At 39.6% G+C, this 24,438-nt stretch overlaps 2 protein-coding genes across 2 annotated transcripts; both read left to right on the top strand.

The window, feature by feature from the left end:
- The first annotated feature begins 7,698 nt into the window (after nucleotides 1-7,698).
- LOC127352169 (zinc finger protein 32-like) lies at nucleotides 7,699-11,558 on the top strand. Its single transcript, XM_051380353.1, has 2 exons — nucleotides 7,699-8,070; nucleotides 9,416-11,558. The coding sequence occupies exons 1-2, from the start codon at nucleotides 7,917-7,919 to the stop codon at nucleotides 10,363-10,365; spliced, it is 1,104 nt and encodes a 367-aa protein (XP_051236313.1). The 5' UTR covers nucleotides 7,699-7,916; the 3' UTR covers nucleotides 10,366-11,558.
- Nucleotides 11,559-12,928: 1,370 nt separating this feature from the next.
- On the top strand, nucleotides 12,929-24,379 carry dna2 (DNA replication helicase/nuclease 2). The gene is made up of 25 exons (XM_051378315.1): nucleotides 12,929-13,287; nucleotides 13,697-13,753; nucleotides 14,202-15,153; nucleotides 15,524-15,632; nucleotides 15,719-15,868; nucleotides 16,205-16,388; nucleotides 16,863-17,011; nucleotides 17,252-17,374; nucleotides 17,625-17,862; nucleotides 17,983-18,097; nucleotides 18,313-18,469; nucleotides 18,644-18,835; nucleotides 18,952-19,194; nucleotides 19,297-19,410; nucleotides 19,594-19,703; nucleotides 19,946-20,055; nucleotides 20,210-20,338; nucleotides 20,552-20,644; nucleotides 20,800-20,993; nucleotides 21,194-21,283; nucleotides 21,519-21,732; nucleotides 22,178-22,267; nucleotides 22,388-22,573; nucleotides 22,710-22,856; nucleotides 23,189-24,379. Exons 1-25 carry the CDS (start codon nucleotides 13,258-13,260, stop codon nucleotides 23,240-23,242), a joined length of 4,230 nt encoding a protein of 1,409 aa, XP_051234275.1. The 5' UTR covers nucleotides 12,929-13,257; the 3' UTR covers nucleotides 23,243-24,379.
- The last annotated feature ends 59 nt before the right edge of the window (nucleotides 24,380-24,438 follow it).

Here is a 24,438-nt window from a genome sequence, read left to right on the forward strand (position 1 = left end):
ATTTCATAATGTAAAGGAAACCTTTAAAGTGTAAAGGTGGAACTGTATGAACCAGCAGTGACCTGTCTGAACATGATATCTGACTGTAGGCAGGAGGTGTTTGCTGTCGTCTCTAAACATTCCTGTGTGGGTGTGTTATGTGTGCACTGTTTGTCCCCATGCTTTGTATTCTCTGTGTGTGTGTGTGTGTGTGTGTGTGTGTGTGTGCGCATTATAATCTATGTGATGACATTTTAATCAACTCATTAATTATAATTAATTCCTACCCATGTCCCACGTCCGAGCTTGCACCCACACACACAGCTGAATGAGTGTCACTGTGCAGGAGGGTCCCCCGACGCAGCTCTGCACTGAGCCTGTTTTCATTCCTTCACCGGATTTATGGCTGATTAAACTTAAATCTGAATATATTAGGTGTTTTCACCTGTGTTTAAGTGTAAGGTTAATTAAAATTGTTCTTATCATGAGGTGATATGAAGGTCATCTGCCAGTTCCTCATGAACTCAGATTTTATATATTGGACATTTTACATCCACCTTCTTCTATAGGCCTTTTTTAACAGAAGACATCTTCACATGTATCACACGTAACAATGGGAAAAGCACACATTAATTTAAAAAATGAATGATGGCTGAAATCTATTTAGCTGCTTTCAAGGTCCTGGTAATATGCATGCTGGCCCACTGTCACACTGTCATGGCTTTTACTGGGGGCCATTGTAATGTTATTAGTAACATCTGTGCTTTCCTTATGACCAAGTGAAGTCAAAATGTCTTCTGGGAAAAAGGCTTTTAACAACTTCACACAGTTGGCACAACAGAAGTCAATATGGGCTAAACTGTGGATTTATGACAACCAGACACATGATCAGATGTCCCTCTTGGACAGAATGAATGCTGGATGTCGGAAGTTATCAGCAGTAGACTGTCAGGGATGGATCAGGCATGCAAAGAGCTTCTTCCCCAATATTGTCAGAGAGGACATATGGTGTGATCTCAGTGAGAACTTGTGTAAATATAGCTTTGAAAAAGTGAGCTCAGTATAGAGAAATGGGGGTTACCAACTCCAGTAAGTAAAAAAGATAATTTTATTTTAAAGGCAGAAGAAATGTGTTTTTGTAATAAAACACAATAATGACTTTTAGTTGTATGTGAAAATTATGATTTTATGATACGATTTTATTTGACAAAAGGTTAGCGTATGATATCTGTGATCTGATATTGTGCACTTCCAGTTGGTTATGAGTCTTTAAGCTCGAAGACAGCTGTGGCAGGTCATATGGGATTACTGGGGTGTCACCTTTGTCTTGAGTTGTTCTGTTTGTTTTTATTACAGTATTACAGTGCTGTATTGCACCATGCAGGCTGTAAAATGTATATTATTTGAGCTTTGGCTGCAGGAAGTAACATTATGTAAAAAAGAAATAGATTTATTTTCTTTTGAACAGTAAAATTATGTAATTTGTTCAGTTTATTGATTTCGTTGAATGTTTTTTAGCATAAGCATCATGCAGACCACTGTAAAATATATATAGTGATCTTTATAGACTCACGGAGAAGAGGAGGAGAACAAATGGCATGAGAAAGCAAAACACTGAACACTGGGAGAACACAAGAATGTCAATGAAAAAAGAACAAAGGAAATGAGAAAGGGGGAATATAAGGGGTCAAATAATAAAAATTGACGAATAGATAAGTGAGGAAAGAAAGAGAGGTAGCTTGGGTAATGTGTCAACGTACAGATTTACCATAAAATTAGTCTGACATTTTTTCTCCAACCATATTACCCCTTCCTAGATGACCTTTATGTAATGTTGTTTCCCTCTATCCACAGAGGAGAGTTGTGATTGGTAAGGTTCCCTCAGGTTACAATATTTTACAGCATTGCTTTCACACACACACACACACACACACACACACACACACACACACACACACACACACACACACACACAAACACACACATGCACACAACAATTGCATAGGAACATTATGCAACATGACCACTCACATAAAATGCCTTTATTATTATTATATTTATGTGTTTCCTGTGTCACTGAAACCAGGAGAGACTGGATTTGAAATTCAAAGGGGGATCTGTTGGTTCCGTGTGATTGAGGTTTACTGGATCAACACAGAATCTATGAATACATTTTATTGGACAAAAATGCATAGTCTCCTGAGTGCATGATGCATCAATGCCAAGAAAATGCAGAACAGTTTTTAGGAAGAAAGAAGTATGGGATTTTTATTGTCTTTAATCAATAGTGACGGCTGAAGAGTGACAGGAAAGGGGGGAGAGAGACTTTTTTGTCACCTTCATTTATTCAGGGGAGTCTCACTGAGAGGAATGCTTTCTTTTTCAGGAAACACCCGATCAAATCAGTTACACATTCACACCTGGAAGGTGTCCACCACAACCACAGTCTGATCTGCTGCCCACTGAGCAGCTCCCCTCAGGCAGTTGTGGTTAAGGGCTTTGCTCAAGGGCACCTCAGTGATGATAATGAGGAAGGGCGCTGCCTTTCACTTTCCCCACCCAGATTTAAGACCAGTTCAGTGTTGTCTTTATTCCAACTTCTGTTGAATGGTTGCCTGTCACATCCTAGCATCATATATGGCACACTAGTCGCCTTTTTCCCCCTATAACAAACAGTACACCACCATGTTTAAACTACTGGAAAGTCCCGCATTTGAGTTATTTGATTCAACAAGAAAACACTAAATGAGTTGTATCTGTGCGTGTTTTATAGAGAGTGACATTGTCTGACAGCTAAAAAAAAATACAGATATATTAAGTGTGGAAAGGTTGTATTTGAAACCATGAAATTGGTCTGACATTTTGTCAGTCTTTTACCATATCAACATTTATGGATGACATTTACAGTTTGTAATGCAGGCTGGCTGGCTCATCTGGCTCTGTTAACGTTAATATTGTCAGTTGGCATCAAGTTAGCAATGGTAATGTTCATTTTGTATTAAAAATAAGTGAACAAGAATTAATCTAACAACCACATTCTTCTGGTGGGACATCCATTAAGAGCCTACTAGTATGAACTTGGAAATATTAAGGCAACACAACAACTTCTTGGTCACTTCTGTGTCATTCTGCTGTCCATGTTGTCAAAGCCCAAAGTGCACATGAATAATCTTATAGGGAAATTATGATTTATAACAGAGATGAGAAAATAAATAAGATGTAATCAACTGAAAGCACGGCCTTACACTCCTCTGACTCTTTTTTACTCAGTCTCTTCTTTCAATCTCCACCTCTCTCAATTTCTAGATTAAAGCTACAAAGACATACTTTCACGATTAAAAGGCAGACATGCTGCCAGAAGTTTATGTTGCATAGTCATTACTTAATTCACAGAAAACCAGAGTCAATCAAGACAACAGAGCTGTGAAGGGCAGCAAGACCCTCTAGAAAAATATTCTACTTGCCTGTATCAAAGGGATGGCTCTAAATTCATCTTACTAAAGGAAAAACTAATTAACATACTACTATGTTTCTCTCATAAACCTCTACACTGTTAGTTTGGAAATTATTTCTCTAATTTAATTTCATCATTCTGGGTTTAATCACAAACAAAATCTTAATTCAAGCTCCACTTGGTAGTTTTGTTCTGTTTTGTTCTTGTTGTTGTTACAGTTTTTTGTTTTTGTTTTTGTCAAACTACTATTTCCAAGGTTAAGAATGAACTTTTACACTAAGTTTATTCAGGGGGTTTGGACTTGTTATCATCTACATCTTACTGTTATTAGACTTGTTATAGTCACACTCAAAAAGTTAAAGTTGTGCTCTGTGGAGATGTGTCAATTAAACTTGATTCACAGGTGTTTAAAAAGCTAAAAAACTTGATCATTAATATGTAGAAAGAGATCGAAAGGTCAATTTAGTGAGGTATTGAGGTGCTTGGTTGAATGCCTGCTGCTAATGAATCTACCAAAGGCCAATTACCTTCTCTCTTCTCTTTTCTTTCTCTAAATTTGGCTATGACCTTTGGATTAAAAAAAGGTGGTGGTGATCAGGCCTGTAACAAAGAAAAACTGAAATAATACAAAGAAGGGAAATGAGTGAATGAGAGAATGAATGAATGAATGAATGAATGAGTCAACAGAGTGACTACAATGTACAGTCAACACCAGAGTTTACGGACAGTGATCCTCACCCCCCACATGGCTGTAGCTCCTTGATAAATGCATCATCGAGGCTCACAGCCAGCTTGTGGCATTGACTCACCCTGTAATCCCTCTGAGCTGCTGCTCCCACAGTTTGACAAGATAACTGCTGCTGAAACATGACAGAGTTTCCAGCAGCAGTGACCTGACATATCTGCTGCAAATTCATACAAACAGATGTCAAATGCACAACAGGCATCATCTAAAAATCCAACTCTACATTTGTACTGAGATTTCTGAAAGTTCGAATGAAAGAATAATTTATCTCTTTGGGAAATCTTTTCATTTTCCAGTGTGCGAGGTTTGCCTCAGTCATACAGATGCAGGATTGTGTCGAATAAAGATTATGTTCTTTATTGTCACATTTTGTTCTCTTTGTATTACAGTCATTAATTACATCGAAATGCCAAAAAAGTGAAAAGATATGATTGTCTACAGTGTGTGCTGTGATTAGAGCCATGGAAATGGAATAGACAATGAGCATTTCTTTCAAATCACTAATTGGCAATACTTAGCTCATCTGAGAAAGACAGACAACAATCTGATCATTAGTGTTTCTATGACATCCATGTTCGCACCATTATCTTGTTCCATTGTTAGTGCTAAGTCATTCTCAATTATGCCAACTGAGTCATCTCATGAGAGCTGTTCCCAGGGTCCTAAGTTCCCTATCCTCCTAAACCCCTACCCTAATCCTAGAAAACATATGACCCCCCGCTACTGGCACTCAAGCTAGTCGAGTATTATATCATACAGCGCTATGAATCTGATCTCCATTGTTTACTGTTTCACAGTAGCCAAGATATTAATAATAAAACCAGGAGTTGTATTATTTAATTTAAACAAAGTATTACCATGGACAACATTATTCCTTTCACACAATTAATATCTATTCCCAAACAGTTACTGATATTAGCTAAAACAGGACATGACACCAGTACCAAATTTTTGCTTTTAGTTTTATTTAAAAGCCACTGAAGGGAGCAGGTTGCTGCTAAATGTACAAAACTTGTGTCCCTTTTACACTACTCTTCTACAGTGATACTACATGCAATGTCAATCAAATCATCATCATTTGTGCTTCTTGCTTCTTTATGCAAAATAAACAGTCTCATTAGCTCATGAAATTAGGTTTAATGTTTCCCAGCTGTGAGATGCTCCTACATTGTCTTTGTGCATGGCATTATGGGACAATAGCGTCCATCAAGAGCCTACTCCGAACACAAGAGACACTCAGTTAACTACATTTTCACTTTTTCGGTCAGCTTTGTCATGCGGAATTGCAGCACACTGACACCCAAGTGGAACCTGATCAAAATTAAAGGAATGCAGCAAACAAACTATCAATATATTGCTTACTGAGCACCGCAGTTGTATTGTACTTTTAGATTTTGGATAAGTGATTCTCTGTGGTACAATAACAGCACAATGCCCATTTTTGTGGCAATGTGATAACTGCATTACAGCTCTTTGGAAAACATCTAACATAGCATCCAGAAGGAAATTTGCCACAGTTGAATCGCATTTGTGGAGCGTATCAGATGCTCTCGGAGGCAGAATAATTGAGGGACCTTTGATATGAATTGAAAATTGAACTGAACTGAAAGGAATCTAATAGACCAGTCCTATTATCACTCATGATTCCCTCAAGTGCAGAGTCAGGAAGATTAAACACTTGAAATGCTACAAATGACAATGGAAGATTTTTTTTCTCATGTTAACAGTTATGTATGTGCATGAATAAATGAACTGGTAAAGAAGCACAAACCTTTCATTACTGCACTGTGTTCGACTGACAGCTGACTACAGTTTCCAACTTACATCACAATGTTTTGTCAGTTGTAGTATTATAGAAGCAGAGCAATCAAGTAGATTTCATTTAATTAAGAGTAATTGTTCCAGTAGACTTATTTTCAAAAGTTTAAATGTACTGTTTGAAACAGAAAACAACAATGTAGACGTATGCCATCACCATACAGACAACATTATTCATTTCATACTATTAATATCTATTTCCCAAAAAGTTACAGATATAAGCTAAAAGAGGATATGACTCCTTTTTGTGTGTGTGTTTCTGCTATACCAGTTCAAAGCTAAATGTAAACACACAAGGACACGGGGTCACATGTGGACACATACCAGAAATATTCACAAGAATACCATCTGTGAGCTTATAAAAGCTCCATTTTACTCCTCTTTTTTTCCCATTTTCCATTTGACTCACAGCTGAGGACCCAGACCAGATGAAAAAAATTAATTTCTGTGGGGAAAAACACATTAATTTCAGCTGGACTTTAGATAGAGGTGTGGGGTCTGTGCAGAATGAGCATCTGTCATGGTGGCATGTAAAGTTTACATGATGGATTTCTGTTCTGCTGTGTGTGTGTGTGTGTGTGTGTGTGTGTGTGTGTGTGTGTGGGTGTGGGTGTGGGCCCCTCATTGGTATGTTATTGTCTGACCATACTGACACAGTGGGCCTAATCCTTACGTCTAAACTAACAATACCATGAATGGAACTTCTGGTGTTTTTCCAAAGGCTGGCAGGGGTACAAAGGAAAAACCTTTAAAAATAGTAGAATTAAAGTATACACAAAGAGAATAACATTAAATATGATATTAAAAACAATTATAAAAAATAAATGTACTTTGTTATTGCAGTTTAACAGGCATCCATCCACCCATTTGGGGACTGGTATAAAATATCCCACTTACTGTAAGTGTCAGTTATTCCTACCTTGTATTGAACCATCTATCCTGATAAATCTCTCTGGCTACAGCTCTGACTGAAGCAGATATCATTCATTATATTACAGCGCTCTCATTTTGAAGTGTCAAATTAAAGTGTAGTCATTAATATATTTTGTGAGTTTCACTCATGGCTTTATCTGGATACCTGCTGCCATCTCCTGGTCAGCAACTGCATCTGCAAACAGCAAGTCTGATTTATTTAAGGTCCCACTATAGGCATTTAACTATAGATAAAACAGCCCTGAATTTTCCCTATTTCAGTCTTTTAAAATTTCCAAATTAGGCCTAAACAGCAGTCAAATGCATATCTGAGTAACCTGATATAATCTGGCAAAACCACCTACAGATGTCACATCCGATTGCATTCATTCCTCTGGTCTTATTTCAGTGTTTTCGTTCATGGCCAAAGGGAGGCAGCAGAGCTCCATCGTGCAGAAGCACTGGGTCCATCGTATGCCTCAGTTTCTATGGCAGCCTGTGTTGCCATGTCCGTTTATTATTATAATTCACCTAAAGTTTTCTTTGCATTATCTAGGCTTCTATCTTTCTCCACAAAGTCATCACCGATAAAATAATCAATCTCCACTTCACTGACTGCTGCTTTCCTACTGCATAATTGTCAGCATTGGTACCAAAATACACAATTAAGTCCATCTTCCAGTGGGTTTTTATGTTCTGTATCGTCTGTGTGCCTTTAAAAACTCACGTGGCACCTAGAAACAAATAGATTGTGTTTGGGCCACTAGAGCAGAGGCCTAATGGTTTTAATTTTTAATATAACATGATTATTAAAAAGCCGTATTAGTGTACAGAGAGAAGAGGTCGGTTGAGTGAGGGTCTGTCTGGCTGCCTGACACAAACCACCACGGTATGTTTAAGGGATCATTTGACGGCTGAGATTACTTGTTTCTCTCATCATATCTGGCAACCCAGTGAGCAGCCAGTCTTCAGTGAGCCCGGACTGGAGGTCCTCTGTCACCCGCGGAAATGTTCAATACAGACAGACTAAAAGCTTTGGTCAGTGAGCGCCTGACAGCCGCTGCCGAGGACATATTTAACCTCTTTGAACAAACTATTAAAGAGTATGAGCAGCTTCGTTCAAAGGACGTCGACCAACAACGGAGGCTGGCCGGGTGGAAAGGTAACGGGACTCGGGTTGACTTTACCCTGAAGGCAGCACTGAGACTGAGGGTCCTGCCCCCTTTTTTAATCCGAATAGTGTTTGTGACTTTGTTCTGGAGACTTCTGGACCACCTAAATACTCAGTTTCATTACACAGGAGACGGCAAGTAGCGCCATTTTGCATCCCTGAAAGGAGGGTAGGGGGAGGGGGGATGCAAAATGGCTGTCACTGACACAGTGGTTTTCTGTTTTAGAAACTGCTGAATAAACTGCAAATGTTAAAGGCAACAGGGTGTGTTTTTACCTCTTACATCCTTCTTCTGCCTCACTTCTCTCCTGTCAGACAGGTTGGAGAAGAGAAAAGGATCAATGGGATAAAAGAAGAAACCGTTTATTAGGCAGTTTATCAAAGAGAGATATCTCAGTATGAAATGTCAGGTATACAGTAGGTAACATTAATAAACGAGTAATTCCCTTGTTCTGTAGGTTTTCAGATTTTATAAACATTATTATTATTATGGGCACAGTGGGGTTATTTATACTGTCAATAGGTTAAACCCCTGAGAAACATGGAAGCATGGATTGCACTGCTATACTAACAACTGTAACAAAATGAGTGCTGTAATGAAGCTGACTTATTTGCTCAAAACATTTGTAACATTTGTAGCATTTGTAAGTTGATTTACATTGTTTATATTTGTGTTTATGCACTTTTGTTTGCAAGGACATCATCACAAAGCAGCCATTAAAAGAGTTGTGTTATTTAGGGGTGGCCCAAAAAATTACATCACAATCTATCTAATTGCAATCACAATCCATGATCTAAATTGCCCTGTAGACTTTAGCCAGACATGAAATAGCCTGTGATTTTCTCCATTTGCTCCTTTAAAACACTGGTTTCAAAAGTTGTAGACAGAAGCCAAAAGGTAACAATCATAAAATACCCCTTCTCAGGTACTCACAACTCAGTTACATTGTAAGCCACCAAAGAAAAAAACATGTGAAGTACTTTGTCCAATCAGCATAGCCATCTACTGAGTGTCTACATCTCAGTTTGTGCACATAGTGCAGAGTCAGTGAGGTTGTGTGAAGTTCAGAAACAGAATAAGAGGACATTAAAGACAGCAATCTCTACGATTTGCCTGAAAAGTAGATCATGAACGCCTTAGATCACTTTGCCCAGCCCTAGTGTCATTGCACCTGTTCTCTTGTGCAAAGAAAGATATCCCTTCTTATCAACAGCAGACAACACAGCCATTCAAAATCCTTTCATGTTCTGCAGATCATGTCTAGCTCTCTTAAATATATTTGTATTTGTTCAAACTAAAGCCTACATTTCTTTTCTCATGTGTGATACTGTGCAGACCCCCTGCCGCTCTCTGTCCAGGAAGAGGAAGCTGCCTCTGAGCAGGAGGACTGTGAGAAGAAGACTGAGCAGTGTGAGGATGACCAACAGCCTCTGCAGATTAAAGAAGAACAGGAGGAGGAACTGTGGACTTCTCACACAGGTGAAAAGCAGGAGAAAGCTGATACCAAAGACTCTATGTTCAATATAATTTATGTGCAAAGAAGCGATGAAGATGGACCACAGTCCCCACATGAAAACCAAGAAGATGAAGATAAAGGAGACCATTTTCCCAGCAGCTCCTCTAAACAGTTGAAATCAGAGGCTGATACAGAAGCCTGCGGTGCATCAGAGCCAACCAGTGACTGTCAGATGAGTGAAGTCAGTGATGATGAATGGAGAGACGGTGGAGGTGTAAACAGGAAGAAGCCACAGCAGGCCGATGAGACAGCAGACAGGCCGTACACGTGCAGCGTTTGCAACAAGAATTTCAGGATTAAATCGATTTTGACTCGCCACATGAAGACACACACGGGAGAGAAACCTTACAGCTGCAGTGTTTGTGGAAAGAGCTTCATCCAGCGCTCCTATCTGCAGACTCACATGAACTCTCACTCTGGACAGAAACCGTACACGTGTAGTTTCTGCGGCAGAGGGTTCACGCAAGTTGGAAACATGAACGCGCACATACGGATCCACACGGGAGAGAAGCCTCACAGCTGTACTGACTGTGGTAAAAGCTTTAGAGAGAAAGCCGATCTTATCAAGCACACAATCATTCACACTGGTGAGAAGCCCTACATTTGCACTGTATGTAGTATGAAATTCAGCGCTCAGTCTAATCTAACACGCCACATGAAGACTCATTCGGGGGAGAGGCCATATTGTTGCACTGCCTGTGGGAAAAGATTCATTCGGCGCTCCCATTTAATCATTCATATGAAGACTCACACAGGAGAGAATCTGTAGACTTGAGAAATGACTACGTTTGCTCCATGGCATTTCTTTGATAATTTCGAGGACGAGGACTTTCTTTCCACCTTCACAAATACACCAAACCTTGTACAAACATTTTCTCTACAAGTTAGTTGTTGTTGTTGCTGTATAGTTTTGTACAGTACGTACAGTATAGTTTGTCAGTGATGCCCTTTGCAGTGGCCTATTAGTAGATGACACATTTTCCTTCCTTCCCCATGAAAAAAGCAAAACAAAAAATTTGTTAGTTCCTCAATACTTTCCACAATAGACCTGTGCCAATTTATTCTGACTTTGTAAATCTTTATGATCCAGTCATAAATATGTAGTTTTGTTTTTTAAAGGCTCAGTAATTTCCCTAAAATAGCTTCCCATAGCAGTTTTTAGCAATTGTTACTCAAACAAGAGTAAATAGTGTATTTGTTGGGGACTATTTTCAGACTTTGATCTGTGGCCCTATTAAGTATTTCCTGCAGCAGGAAGGTGTGCGTGGGGGTGACTCAAAATACACAGTACCATCATAAAACCTGACCTGTTTATGACCTTTGTTGTAATGATTTAGACAAAGTTTTTCTTTTAAATCAAGACATCCTCTGGTTTTTTTATAATGATGGGATCATAGAGATGAATGGAGACAGATCATAAAAAAGCATTGATGTATTTTTTTCTCATCATTTTATGTTTTCATTTAATCTTGTGTTGATTTCTAAAGCATATTTTACTTTTAAAAGGTTAAACAACCACTCTGCCACTGAAATGTTGTCTGTATATTGTCCACCTCAAGACTGAGAAAAAATGTAAATGTCCTTCAGAGAATCCAAGAGAGTACGTTTTACTTTTGAGTACATTTCAGAGCCTGTACTCAAAGTAAAAAGAAGTTTAATCAGTACTTCTATTTTTACGTCTACTGTGAATGTGTGCTCTTTTGCAACCTCTGCCACTAGATGCCACCAAATCCTACCGACTGCTCCTTTAAGAATGACATTTAAGACTATCATCATCCATCATCTATTCTTTATTTAAACCTTTTTCTCAAAACATGTTGACTTTTTCCACTTCTGGATAGCTGAATAGCATTTATTTTAAGTTACTTTGTGTGTGTGAAGTTGATTATAAGCAAATAAATTAAGAAGAATCTTCAAATTGCTGCAGCTTTGAAATAAAAAAAAATCCACTTTGTAAATCCATTACGTTTTTATGCTTTTATGTTTTTATGAGGAGTCAGCTTCATAACGTCTTTCCAAAGTCAATGCAGAAAAGTCTGGCTGCTGTTCAACTGATATTCATATGACTCATTAACTTTTATATCCACACTGAAAGCAAACAGTGAGCTGGAAACCAACCAGAACTGGAACCTAATCAGGAGAAGACTTACCTACAGCACCTGAGATACATTTTCTCTTTTTTTCATTGTCACAACAACCTTCCTGAGGTAAGGTTGTTGAAACACTGCATATTACACCTAAGCAGCACAACACATACTTTTATGAAGATGCAACAACTTTCTAATGCTTATCATGGTGTAGTTGTATTGATTTTCTGCTATAACAATAGTATTCATGTCTCTGAATGTTGATGGGATGGCCTCGGCAAGTTCTCTTTTATGTATATAATGTTAATTTTCTGTAAATTTTAATTAATGTAATAGTAAAGAGCTGCTATTGCGTTAAACCAGAAGAAAAAAAATAATGCTTGTTGGTTTTAAATACTGTCACTTGCCAACCTGATGGTTCAATATTTTACAGGCATTATGGAAAACATTTGCATTTGAGAGGAGTATGTAATCGTGTTGACCCTAATTCACAAAGGCAAATGAGCTCGTAGATATATCAGATTTTCAAACACTGGCTAGACTGAGCAGCATATTGTGGATGTCTGAGAGGACTCATCGGTGAGGGAAATCTACTAACTACAAAGAATGATGAAGAATGGCTTGAAGAAAAGTTTCAATCCCAGAAGCTCTATTATGGTGCAGAATACAATTCATGACACATTTAGGGTCTACTGAACCCCTGAGAGATACACAAAGCCACCCATATAGTAGATTAGACACCCTGATAGTGGTTCAGTTCACCAGGAGGATACAGTTTCTGGAGGGCACCTGAGACTGTTTGATCAGCATTAAAACAATAGCTTCTTTTTTTTAAATCATCATCATCATTATCATCATCTACTGTAACATTTAATATCCATGCAGTTTAGATATAGTTGCCACATACACTGATGACTGCGTGCAGGAAAACGACATGACATTTTCTGTCTTAATACGAAAAGGTTTAGTGGCTTTGTATATATTTGTATATATATTATAGAATAATGTTTTATTATTGCTTTTCCGAATTGACAAACAATTTAAATGTACACAACTAAACTGTCCCTAAAACAACAAAAATTAATTCATTTCAAAATTAAACGAATGTTGTTTTACTGTCCCAACCTATTTAGAAATACTATTATATTTATGGAAATGTATCCTGATGTACTCAGTTACAGTTTTGACTCGTCAAATCGTGGCTTTAGCGGAAGTACACCTGACGTCATTTCCGTTGCGCGAAGCTGAAACTTTGGCGCCACAGACTTTTAAACATCTGGAGGAAACAGCGGAAAGACCGTCAAGAAGATGACTCCAAACATTAAAATAGTCCTCTAGTTTTCACGGAAACGTAACGTTAAATAACGCTGTTGTAGTAGTCGGTAATCTCCCGGTTGTGGTCCTCTGTAACGTGAGTTAACGCTGTTGTAGTAGTCGGTAATCTCCCGGTTGTGGAGATGTCTCTCTGCGGACCGTTGTAACGTTAGCTAACAGATACCGCTTATAAACGGCTCATTTACCGCTGAGCAAACTCCCATAAATACATACACCTGTCCGGACTTTAATCAGCCACCATGAACAGGACCAAGCTGAAGAAAACCAAGGTGAGTGGAGAAGGTTTAGCGAACAGTGTCTGGTGGTTTTATGTGATTAAAAACAGTATGTGAGGGTTTAAAAGAAAGGAACCAGCAATGTTTATTATGTCAGCAGCTCTGTATCTGTTATTGGTTTCTATTGATCACTCCACTGCGGCCTTTATCTTTATTTTTTCTGGTCAACAAAGTAGGATATCAGAAACAGAAAACACAAATGAACTAGGTTTTTTAATGGTGTATCAGATACATATATGTCTGTGTTATCTAGATGAACATGATTGGTTTGCAGTTATCAGGAGGTTATTACTGACAAATGTTTGGCTCAAGATCCTTTCTACAGTCTGAAATGTCAAATGTCTTTTCAAACAAGCTCTGTTTTAACTTTAACGCTAAATGTTTGCTTTGTTGTTTCTGTCAGGCACCAGAAGGCCACAAGAATATCTCCTCCTTCTTTTCCTCTCAAAACCACCAGAAGGTAAATTAGATTTTTTTTCTTTAAGTTAGTTGTTTCTTCTTTACTTTTTGTCTTCTTTCCACCTTATTATTTTCTAGGTCTTGACACAGTTTTTGAGAGAGAATTCATTATTTAGTGCGTATAATAGTCAAGCACATATACTGTTCATTTCACCCAGTAAAAACAATCAGATATGTTTGGTTAATGATAAACCTTAAGTATAAATTGCTGTAATACAACCTTTAAGACTAGGATAAGACAATTGCTAAACATTAGATATTTCATAAATATAGTATGTACCACATCTAATTGCTTTTACTATTAATATTGTTACTGTTTTATTCATCATCTACTTCTTATCTGTTTCTATTCTGCTGTAATGCACAATCCCATTTACCTCTGATTTACATTAACAATTTACTAATAAAAATGTCTGTATTAAAATACTAATTGACTGTGTTGCTTTTAGGACTTGTCACCTTCCACAAAATTGTTTGTCACTGGCAACGCACTCGCCAAGACTGAACCTCAGATCAAAGATGGTGAAACCTCTAGATTCAGAACCCATTCCCCCTTAAAGAGGAGTATCCTTGGGGACCTTGAAAACCTCCTGCCTTCCTCGCCAGATCTTCTCCTTTCTGTTCCCGAGACACCCAAGAGTCAGATTAGGCTTGCTTCCTCTTCTTCGTCCAAAGATTCAGGTCAACTGAGCCCCCAGCCCAGCAGAGAGGTGGCGAGCTTGGAGAAGCTCTGCCAACTGTCCCCCATGTGTCGCAGTCCCCGATCCAAAGGGCAGAGTGTACGGAGAGTGATGAGTGACAATGAAGGAAAAACCAAGAGGGAAGAGGGAGGTTTTGGCTCCACAAAAAGACTCTTCAGCCCTCCTCAAGAGCTCCACATTGCCAAGAGACCAAGAACTGCCAATCCACCAGCACAAAGAGCTGTGCTCAGCCCCACAGGTAGCAACCTGAAAATAACAAGGCCTGTGATTGGGCCTGTGAAGACACCTCACTTCTCCAGTCACCAGTCAGAAGGTCAGAGCAGAGCTTCTAAAGTGATCTTTAATGGCAGCACAAACAAAATGATGTCATTGAAGTCTGCTTCTTGCCAATCTTTTGGGGAACAGAGAAAACATCAGGAAGCGAGAGATGGAAACAAGGAAGATTCTGTTTTTACTTCGGTAACAGAACAGAAGGCAACTGGGGCGAAAGCCAGTGGAAACTCACACGCTCATCTGGGTAAGGATACTCCCACTCTTACTGCTCACGTGCAGAAACCTAGTGCACAAAGTATCACAACTGTGGCACAGAGAAGTGAAAAGGAGGGAGAGGTTGACAAGAAAGGAGCTACAAGAACTGCAGTGACCTCATCAGGTGGAGACGGAGACAATGTGACATCATCAGACCAGGGACAAGCTGGAGGTGATACATTTTGATTACCATCTATCACATGTTTTGTATATAATTGTAATTATTTTGACAAAAACTGCATGTCGTTGACATGATCAAGTTCACAGTTTTTAACAGCAACAAAAAAAAGCAACCAGCTTAAATGCATCTTTTATTTTGAAAGTGTCTGTGTGATGGACCCATGGTTAATGACATGATTTAAGCTATTTAAGAAAACTATAAAATTCCAGATGACTGTATATGATATTCACATTACATCAATACAGGATACACGTGGCTCTAATTCACACCCCTTTCTTTAAATGTGTTTGTGTTTATTTCCTGCTCACTTGTTGTTTTGTTTTGTTTTTTGGTCACTTTTTCCCACGTGGAAAAACTAAAGGAATGACGTTGCCGTTTCCTGTGGAAGACGAGCTGGACGAGAGCTGGTTTGCAGAGCAGATGGATCATAATGAAGGTCTTATTAAAGAGGAGAAACCCAAAAAACCCCGGTAAGAAACACACAAACGCACCTTACACTGGTGCTAGTGTGAGTGTGTGACTGGAAAGTTGATGTTAATGTTTTCTGTCCCTACAGTAAGGTGCCAGACCACGTGATCCTTTCTGGAGGCCTAAACAACCGCTACTGGGTATTAGAAGTCGAGGAGAGGCCTGGCCACAAAACACTGACTATCTCATGCTCCAAATCTCTACACCCAACTGAGACATGTCTGCTGAAAGATGGATGGTAATGCTGTGTGGTGGTGTTTTCTGTCCTGTTAACCCTGTTGTTCAATTCTTCATTTACATCATAATGTACATGACATTCTTCGCTACAATGCCCAGATGCAGCCCAGATTTGTGTACTGTGTACACTGTGTACATTATCAGTGCAAATACTGAGCTTTTCATTCTTTTAATCATAAAAATTGATTATCTATTGTCTATTTCTATTCTCTTTGAATAGTTTTGACCTCTAGTGGGGTTATTGAGATTTTTATTCATGAGCTGGTGCCTGTTTTTATTTATCTTTGCTTTAGATGTGAATTTGAATATAAAACAATCATTCCTTGGGTGTTTCCAGGGAGATGACTCCTGTTTGTTGTGGCGATGTGGTGCATATGGAGGGCCACTCTGATAGTGGAGCCTGGTTAGTGGACAGGGAGCAGGGCTTCCTGGTTTTACTACCCGACAGCCTCATCTCAGGTACCAGCATCTCGAGCTCCATCCGCTGCATGCGGCGTGCTGTATTGGGAGATATGTTCAAGGTAAAGGGTTTACTAATACAATTATTATCACTATCTTTTTATTGTGTGTTTTTATCTTAAATTTCTCATTTAATATACATATATTCTATAGATCTTGAAGTGGACAGTACACTGCACAGTGTGAACGTGAACAGTTATTTCATGTTGTTACCCACATGCACAATGAGACTAAAAAAAACATAATGTTTAGTACCGATACATACTGTATAATTCTTGCTACTATATCAACAGGCATGTTAAATTCATGTTGTTTAGGTGATTGTAGTAGTGGTTAGAAAGCCTTGATTGTAATTTAAGAGGTGAAAGATAAAATTCCAGCTTGATATCTAAAATGTACAAAAGGTGCTTATATCATTTAGGATCATAGTTTGATTTTGATGCATAGTTTTCATATTATTTTGAATACACATACCTCAATAACACAGTGATATAACTCTTGAACTTCTCCTGTTCTTTCTGTTTGTCGTGATGTAGAGTTTTGATGGTGGCTCCAAGCAAATGCTCAACGGCACCATTGTCCATGAAGTCTTCCAGAGAGCAGCTACAGCTAAAGATTTTTCTTTGGAGACATTGTCTAAACTGGCTGACCAGGCCCTGCACAGTCCTCAGTACCTGGGAGACATGTAAGTGGTTAGATTATAGGTGCTGCAGACCATTTCCTGTCTGTAATGACTTCACAGTTGTTCAGAACAGAGCACTTTAATCAGGAAATTTCATCAGCAGGAAAGTGCTGAACACTTATTTGTAAATGTTTCCTGTAGATTTAACAATATGTTCCGGTGTATCACGTTTTTCACTTGATGTTTGTGTGCATATTGTTTGTCTTGTTCAGTTATATTTGTGTTTTTTCCATGTGTCTCTAGGTACACTTTGGGTGTAAGCCAGGAAGAGATGAAGCGGGAACTGCATGATTATCTGCCCTCACTGGAGCATTGGGCAAAGGAATATCTCAGCTCCCCAGCACCAAAAACCATCAGCCTCAAAATGTATGTGTACACACACACACACACACACACACACACACACACACACACACACACACACACACACACACACACACACACACACACACACACACACACACACACACAGCGCTACAGATTTGTTAACCAAGAAATCAGCTCTGTTGATTTGTGTCTATATCTGGTATTAATCAGTGTAATGGATGTCAAAATTATATTTTTGCAAATATTTTAAATCACAATTATTGTGTGTCTGTCTCCGTCTCGACCTCAGCCCTAGCAACAGCCGAGCTCCAAGCAGGTGTCAGGACTCTGCAACTGTTGTCACGGTTACAGAGCTGGCAGATATAGAAGAGAATGTGTGGTCACCGAGATTTGGCCTGAAAGGGAAAATTGATGTGACGGCACGTGTTCGAATCCAAAGACGAAGTCACAGAACCCTGGAGGAGAAAACTGTCCCCCTAGAGCTCAAAACTGGAAAGGAGTCAAACTCAATCGAGCATCGCAGTCAGGTTGGTGGACCACAGTGTGCTCAACACACACGTAGACTGGGGGGGTCAGGTGAAAAGGCAGGTTTACAATACATTAATACGGGCACATTTAATCACACAACTGTGGTTTTCTTTGTGTAGGTCATTCTTTACACTCTGATGAGCTTGGAGAGATACAATCCTGAAGCTGGCTTCTTGCTTTACCTCAAGACTGGCAACCTACACCCTGTAGTGCCCACCCACATGGACCGCAGAGGTACAGTACACCAACATGTGCTCAGCCAACCTGCCCAATAGGAGTCGAGTACAATCATATTCAAATATTATTTGTTGTCATTAATAATTGTAGAATCTTAAAATATTGTGCAGTGCTGGCTCCCTGTAGTCATATGGAGTAGTGAAACCAAAGAAGAAGAACCCTGTCTTTTTAAACTCTTTCACTTTTATTGCTAAACTCTATTTTTATTTCAGAGCTGCTGAAGCTGAGGAACACCTTGGTTCATTACATTCACAACTGTGTGGACAAAGAGAAGAAGCGGAGCCGTTTGTCCAGACTTCCTGACATCCTGACAAACAGACAAACCTGCCAGTATTGTCCTCAGAAAATAAACTGTGCTTTATATGAGAGGTAAACATTTTAAACTAATTTTGCAGCCATGGAAATCTCAAGCATTAGATTTTCTTTAAATGTATCAGCCGGTATAGCAGTTGGTGAGTCTAAATAAAATTGAAATGGACTCATTAAGTTATGATTCTTCGTTCTGTCTACTTCCTCCCGTCCTTTTCTCACCTTATTCCTCAGGGCGGTTGATGGAAACTCTGCAGATGTCTCAGAGGACGTTGTGCGTGACTTCCTGCAGCTGGAGACGGGTCACCTGACACCACCACATCTGAGCTATTTTTCCCATTGGCTGCTGCTCTGCTGCCTTGAGGCTGCCACCATGGAGGCCAAGAATGGCCGAAAGCGTGTGTGGCTTCGGACGCCAGAGGAGAGGTAGGACTCACTCATTTGCCCTTCACTGAATGTTCCAGCTTCTGCTGTGAGCCATTATGAAACACTCCCCACCGTTTAAATCCTTGAGCACAATAAACTCTGATCTGTGTTTCTAGTGAGAAGAATGGGAGCTGTGTGGGGAATGTGCAGCTCAGCGGCCCAGTGACCATACAGTCCGAAGGGGTTTTCCTCCATCGTTTCCAGCGAAGCAGTGCGGTGCTGCAGAAGGGTTTGGCCAACAGTGGTCTGGCCAGCGGGGATCGCATTGTCGTTAGCGACCAGGAAGGTCGTCTGGTTGGTTTGGCAACGGGATACCTGTGTGAGGTCAGCAGGACATGTGTCAGTTGCACCCTGGACAGGTGAGAACGAACCCACATACACCTGCCATCCGAAATGTTTCAACCAAACAACAACTTCACGACTGTGGCAAACCTGACTTACTCTTGTTTTGTTGTTTACAGAGACCTGTCTAAGTTCAGTGGTGTGTTGTTTCGATTGGATGGAGATGAAGGTGTGGTGGGCCTCAGCACTCACCTCACCAATCTGTCCAGACTGATGGAAAACGGTCAGGACAGGTAAATACAGTAAAATGCAATATTAAGTTATGATAGTGAAACCAGCTTATTAACAGGAAGTGAACAGTACCTTCACACATTTTATGTTTGGTCTTTGTTGTGTGAAAAATAACACCTCAGACTTTCCGGAAGAATGTGGGCTGTTAAAAGGTGTTAATTTAATAACATTATCTGTGTGTGCAGTGATCGTCTGAGGGAGCTGGTTGTTGACCTTCGTCCTCCAGAGTTTATTTCCAACCTCAGTTCTGTTCTGCCAAGAGAGGCCAAGGACACTGTGGCCAACATCCTTAAAGGTGACAAAGCCACTCTGTTCTTCTACTCTTCCTGTCTCATTTAATTTCTTTTATCCTTTTCTGTATTTAAGTTTCTTCTACCTTCCATTGCTATGGGAGACAATGCGGCAAATGAGCAAGAACAACTCATTTCATACTCAAATCAATCACTTTCCTAGTGCATTATTGTCTATGAAGACCTCTCACCACTTGTCTGACAGAATGCCCATTTGTGGAATTCATGCATTCGCGTGTGTTTGTAGGTCTCAACAAACCCCAGAAGCAGGCCATGAAGAAGGTGTTGTTATCAAAAGACTACACACTAATTGTTGGCATGCCAGGCACAGGCAAAACCACAACCATCTGCACCCTGGTAAACTCCCAACCATGATCTATAAACTTTATTTTACCTGAACCATAAATAAATATCATCTTCTCCCTAGTAAGACCAGAACTCTAACCCTCTCTCACCCCTCCACCATTCTCTCTCTCTCTCCTCTTCGTCTCTTCCTCCCTTTTTCTTTCAGGTTCGCATCCTTCACGCATGTGGGTTCAGTGTGTTGCTGACCAGCTACACCCACTCTGCTGTTGACAACATCCTGCTGAAGCTAAAGCGTTTCCGGGTTGGATTTCTGCGTCTTGGACAGGGACAGAAGGTGGGCTATATATGATGTTAGTGTGTGGAATACAGTGCAGTAAATAAGTCCTCGCTTCCCAATTTTGCTTTAGAACAGTAAATATAAATTGTGTTGTGCTGTTTGAAAAAAAGAAATTGGACATTATTAAAGTTGTACAGGAATATATCAAGTAAATGGTAACTTTTGGGGTGGATGGAATAATTTTGCCCCTCTGACTTTTTCTGCCTCTAGGTTCATCCAGACATCCTGCCCTACACAGAGGAAAGTATAAGGAAGAAGGGAGTTCACACTTTGTCAGACTTGGAGCAGCTTTACAACAAGGAGGTAAGGAGTTAAGTTGTGGAATATTAGAATCACAACAACTTCTAACTTTAATTGATATACACTGAAATCAGCATTGCTTTTATTTTTAGATCACATGTAGATAAAAAGAGTAAACGCCTTACCATTCAATACCGATCCTCTCTCTCTCTTCCTAGCTGGTAGTGGCAACCACCTGTATGGGCATCAAACATCCCATTTTCACACGTCGGCGGTTTGATTTCTGCATCGTGGATGAAGCTTCACAGATCAGCCAGCCAATCTGTATGGGACCCCTGTTCTATGCCAAGAGATTTGTACTGGTGGGGGATCACCAGCAACTGCCACCAATAGTACAAAATCAGGAAGCTAGGTAAAGTGTGTGTGTAGATGGGTGATGTATGTTATTATAAAGAGTACAGATATTGTAGTAACCTGACGTTATGTGGGTAAAACATGAGTCAGTTTTTACTTTAATCTATGGCTATGGACAAGTTCATTTGGGTAATTAATGCAAACTTAAAATAATGTCCATAAAAATATCAAATATCTTTCTCTCTTTTTTTTCTCCAGGTCACTTGGGATGGACGAAAGTCTATTTAAGCGACTGGAGCTTCACAGCGAAGCGGTGGTCCAACTCAATGTACAGTACCGGATGAATAGGTAAACCTGCACACACTGTATGCCTCAGTAATCTTGCCTTGTTTATTATGACCTCACCTTTTAGACCATTTGATTAACTGCTAAGATACATTCGCATGTTAGTGGAGGTTACTTTTTTTTTTTTTTTTTAAGATTAAGGAAACAGTTCTATTTACACGACAACTACAGAACAGCATGGCAAGAGTTCGAAAGGCTTCCCACTCTATAATAAATAGTGTGTGCTCTGTGTTTTCAGGCAAATAATGTCTCTCAGTAACTCTCTGATGTACGAGGGCCGGCTGGAGTGTGGATCAGAGAGGGCGGCCACGGCCCTGCTCACCCTGCCCTTCCTGGTTTCTGTCCAGTCGGAGCTGAGCTCCTACTCGAAGACTGATCCCCAGCACGACCTGGCTTGGATACAGGCCACATTGTTGCCTAGCAACCCTGTTTGCTTCCTCGATTGCTCAATGGTTGGTATAATATATAGAGAGCACCTCAAGCAGTAGTTTTTGAACTGTGTTATGTTGCGGTAGAAATGAGTCAACAGAAAGGATGTTGATCTTTGACTTGAAATCTTATATAGTGAATGAAACTGTTGGGTAGCTTAAACTGTCTAAAGCTTTTAATGTCTGTAGTTAAGCGACACTGTACAATAGTAAATCAAATATAGCATACAAATGAGTTCTGTTACATTAGTCTAACATCCTGCTTGTCAGTTTTGAGTTACACTAAAATGGATGGGCTTTAAAATGGTTTTACTAGCCGTAAAAGTGAAGGAATTGAGTCAGCTACTTCACATGTTGAAGAAAGTGATTTATGTAAAATAAGAGTGGGGCTTTATGCCTGACATACATTGGGCTGTTGTGAGAAAGACAATGTCTACATCTTTTTTTTTCTCTCTGCTGCTTTCTCTAGGTACCAGCACTGGAGTCAGTGGAGCAGGGAGGTGTAAGCAATCACACTGAGGCTGCTCTCATACACAAGCTGCTTTCACTGCTGATAAAGGTACATCAGTTGGCACAAGTATTTATGAGTTTAATCTCCTGGTTAAGTTTTTACTACAGTGAATAAAAGGGAAGAGTAGCTTATTATTGTACTAACCTCTGCTTATTTTTCTTTCTTCAGGCGGGTTGTAAGCCTAGTGATATAGGTGTTATCGCCCCCTACAGACTGCAGTTAAAGAGTATCTCTGCTCTGCTGCAGTCCTCTGCGTTCACCGGTGTGGAGGTGAACACAGTGGACAGATACCAAGGACGTGACAAAAGTCTGATTGTTTTTTCTTTTGTCAAGAGCACTGCAGAGGAAGGAAATGTAAGTGTTTCTCTTCCCCATAATTTTTAACTCCTCTTTCTCCTCTTTTTTCTGCGCTTCAATCTCTGCATAGATGAATTAGGAAATGAACAGGTGAGTGGGAACCTGACTTTCTCTTCTGCTTATCCATTCAAAGTTAGGAGAGCTGTTGAAGGACTGGCGTCGCCTGAATGTAGCCATAACCAGGGCTAAACACAAGCTGCTAATGGTGGGCTCTGCCACAACGCTACGACGCTATGCGCCTGTGGAGAAACTACTCAACCATCTCCAGCAGGAGAACATGATATCCTTGAAACACATGCTCAAACTTGGTGCTACCACTAAACTTTTCTACATTTGCAATATAAAATCCTGTTAACAGAGTACTGTTAGTATTAATAGACATTTATTGCAGAATCTGGTGTTGCTAAACAAGTTTCTTCAGGTCTGTACAGCAGAATTAAGTTTCACAGGTACAGTCTATCTTCCCAACAAATGGTGTTTGAGGATATTAGTTGAAGCGAGAGTGCTTGTATTTACTTTTTGAATAACAATACTTATAGTAACATTTGTTTGAGTTTTTTTTTTTAATGTATTCTACGTCTACGATGTTTTTTTCCTGAACCCTTACTTCACATTATCCAGCTCCCGCCAGCTGCCCACAAGGCCTTACCAAGCATTCCGCTGTGATAGAAGACTATGAAGCCATGGTGGTGTTTCATGTCTGATTCACCGTGGAACAGCCGCTGACTGTGGAGCACCTCAACATGGCAGAGATTGACTGCCAGTCTGCAAAAGCACTGAATGATATGGCAGGAGGCCGTGATCGGGGACTAGAGATGCACATTACACTAATCAACACATTAGAACTGACACTTGAAGGCACTCAAGGGGACGCTGCCTCTGATCTGTACGAGACTGGTTGAACATTGTACCTTTTATAATAGAATAATTTAAAATGTCTTATTATACAAAGCACTCAAAAACAGGTGCCTTTCTAGCATAACATTTTAATATTTAAACACATGCACGCATGCATGCAGGCCAGTTTGGGCTCTAACACTTCATATTTAAGTGAAGAGGAGTGGCAAGACCTTATAAAGTTAATCTCCAGACTGAACCTCAACAAGTTTTGTAAGCTAGAGACCCTTAGGCCACAGCTGCAATTGTTAATGTTGAACCATTTTAAATGCAACACACACTAGTTTTAAATCTATCAATAGTTAATGTCTGCTGTGAAACAAGGTACTGAGACACTGAACTACTAAAATAGTTTGTAGACACTGGTGGATTATGGCACCAAACCTCAAATAGGACTGGTCACCATTCATAAACTCATATTTTTTTATCAAATACCTCACTGATACACTGTGACAGTAGTTTGATTGACGTTTGGTTCTTTCATTCAGCATTTACACACAACCAAAAATCATTAGTAATGTGAATATAGAGTTATTTATAGTTTCATGTCACTTATCTACAACAGCCAGATAAGCTCAGAAATTCAGTCAACTGAATCGCAGTCTTAAGGAGGAAAAACTGATAACCGGTTAAAACTCTGAATTTGTAGGAAACCACAGCTTAGAAAGAACAATATTTTCTACGTACACCAGTCTACCGATTGTAAACTAATGCACTGGGATGATTCCTTTACTTTGTCAGATAACATCCAGGCCACCAGGGTAACTGATTGTAACTTTAAACTGTTTCACTACTGACACAACCTCTGATTTTACATGGTTTTTTTTTGTTTCTGTATTTAGTTTACTGTTTTTAAATATTGTAATTTTGCTTTTGTGTCATGTAAATAAATAATACAAATACTAACAGATTGTGAGATGTTCTTTCCATCCTGTAGTATTTTGGCATGCTTAGTGAAGTTTCAG

Source organism: Dicentrarchus labrax, unplaced genomic scaffold (genome assembly GCF_905237075.1).
Source record: "Dicentrarchus labrax unplaced genomic scaffold, dlabrax2021, whole genome shotgun sequence".
Lineage (NCBI taxonomy): Eukaryota > Metazoa > Chordata > Actinopteri > Moronidae > Dicentrarchus > Dicentrarchus labrax.

What these genes read in the sequence shown, in the direction of transcription:
- LOC127352169 (XM_051380353.1), top strand. Translation starts at nt 7,917, where the DNA reads ATGTTCAATACAGACAGACTAAAAGCTTTGGTCAGTGAGCGCCTGACA. An exon ending in GAGGCTGGCCGGGTGGAAAG is followed by an intron (nt 8,071 to 9,415) that starts GTAACGGGACTC and finishes GATACTGTGCAG; the next exon opens with ACCCCCTGCCGCTCTCTGTC.
- dna2 (XM_051378315.1), top strand. Translation starts at nt 13,258, where the DNA reads ATGAACAGGACCAAGCTGAAGAAAACCAAG. An exon ending in CAATCGAGCATCGCAGTCAG is followed by an intron (nt 17,863 to 17,982) that starts GTTGGTGGACCA and finishes TTCTTTGTGTAG; the next exon opens with GTCATTCTTTACACTCTGAT. An exon ending in TGCTTTCACTGCTGATAAAG is followed by an intron (nt 22,268 to 22,387) that starts GTACATCAGTTG and finishes TTCTTTCTTCAG; the next exon opens with GCGGGTTGTAAGCCTAGTGA.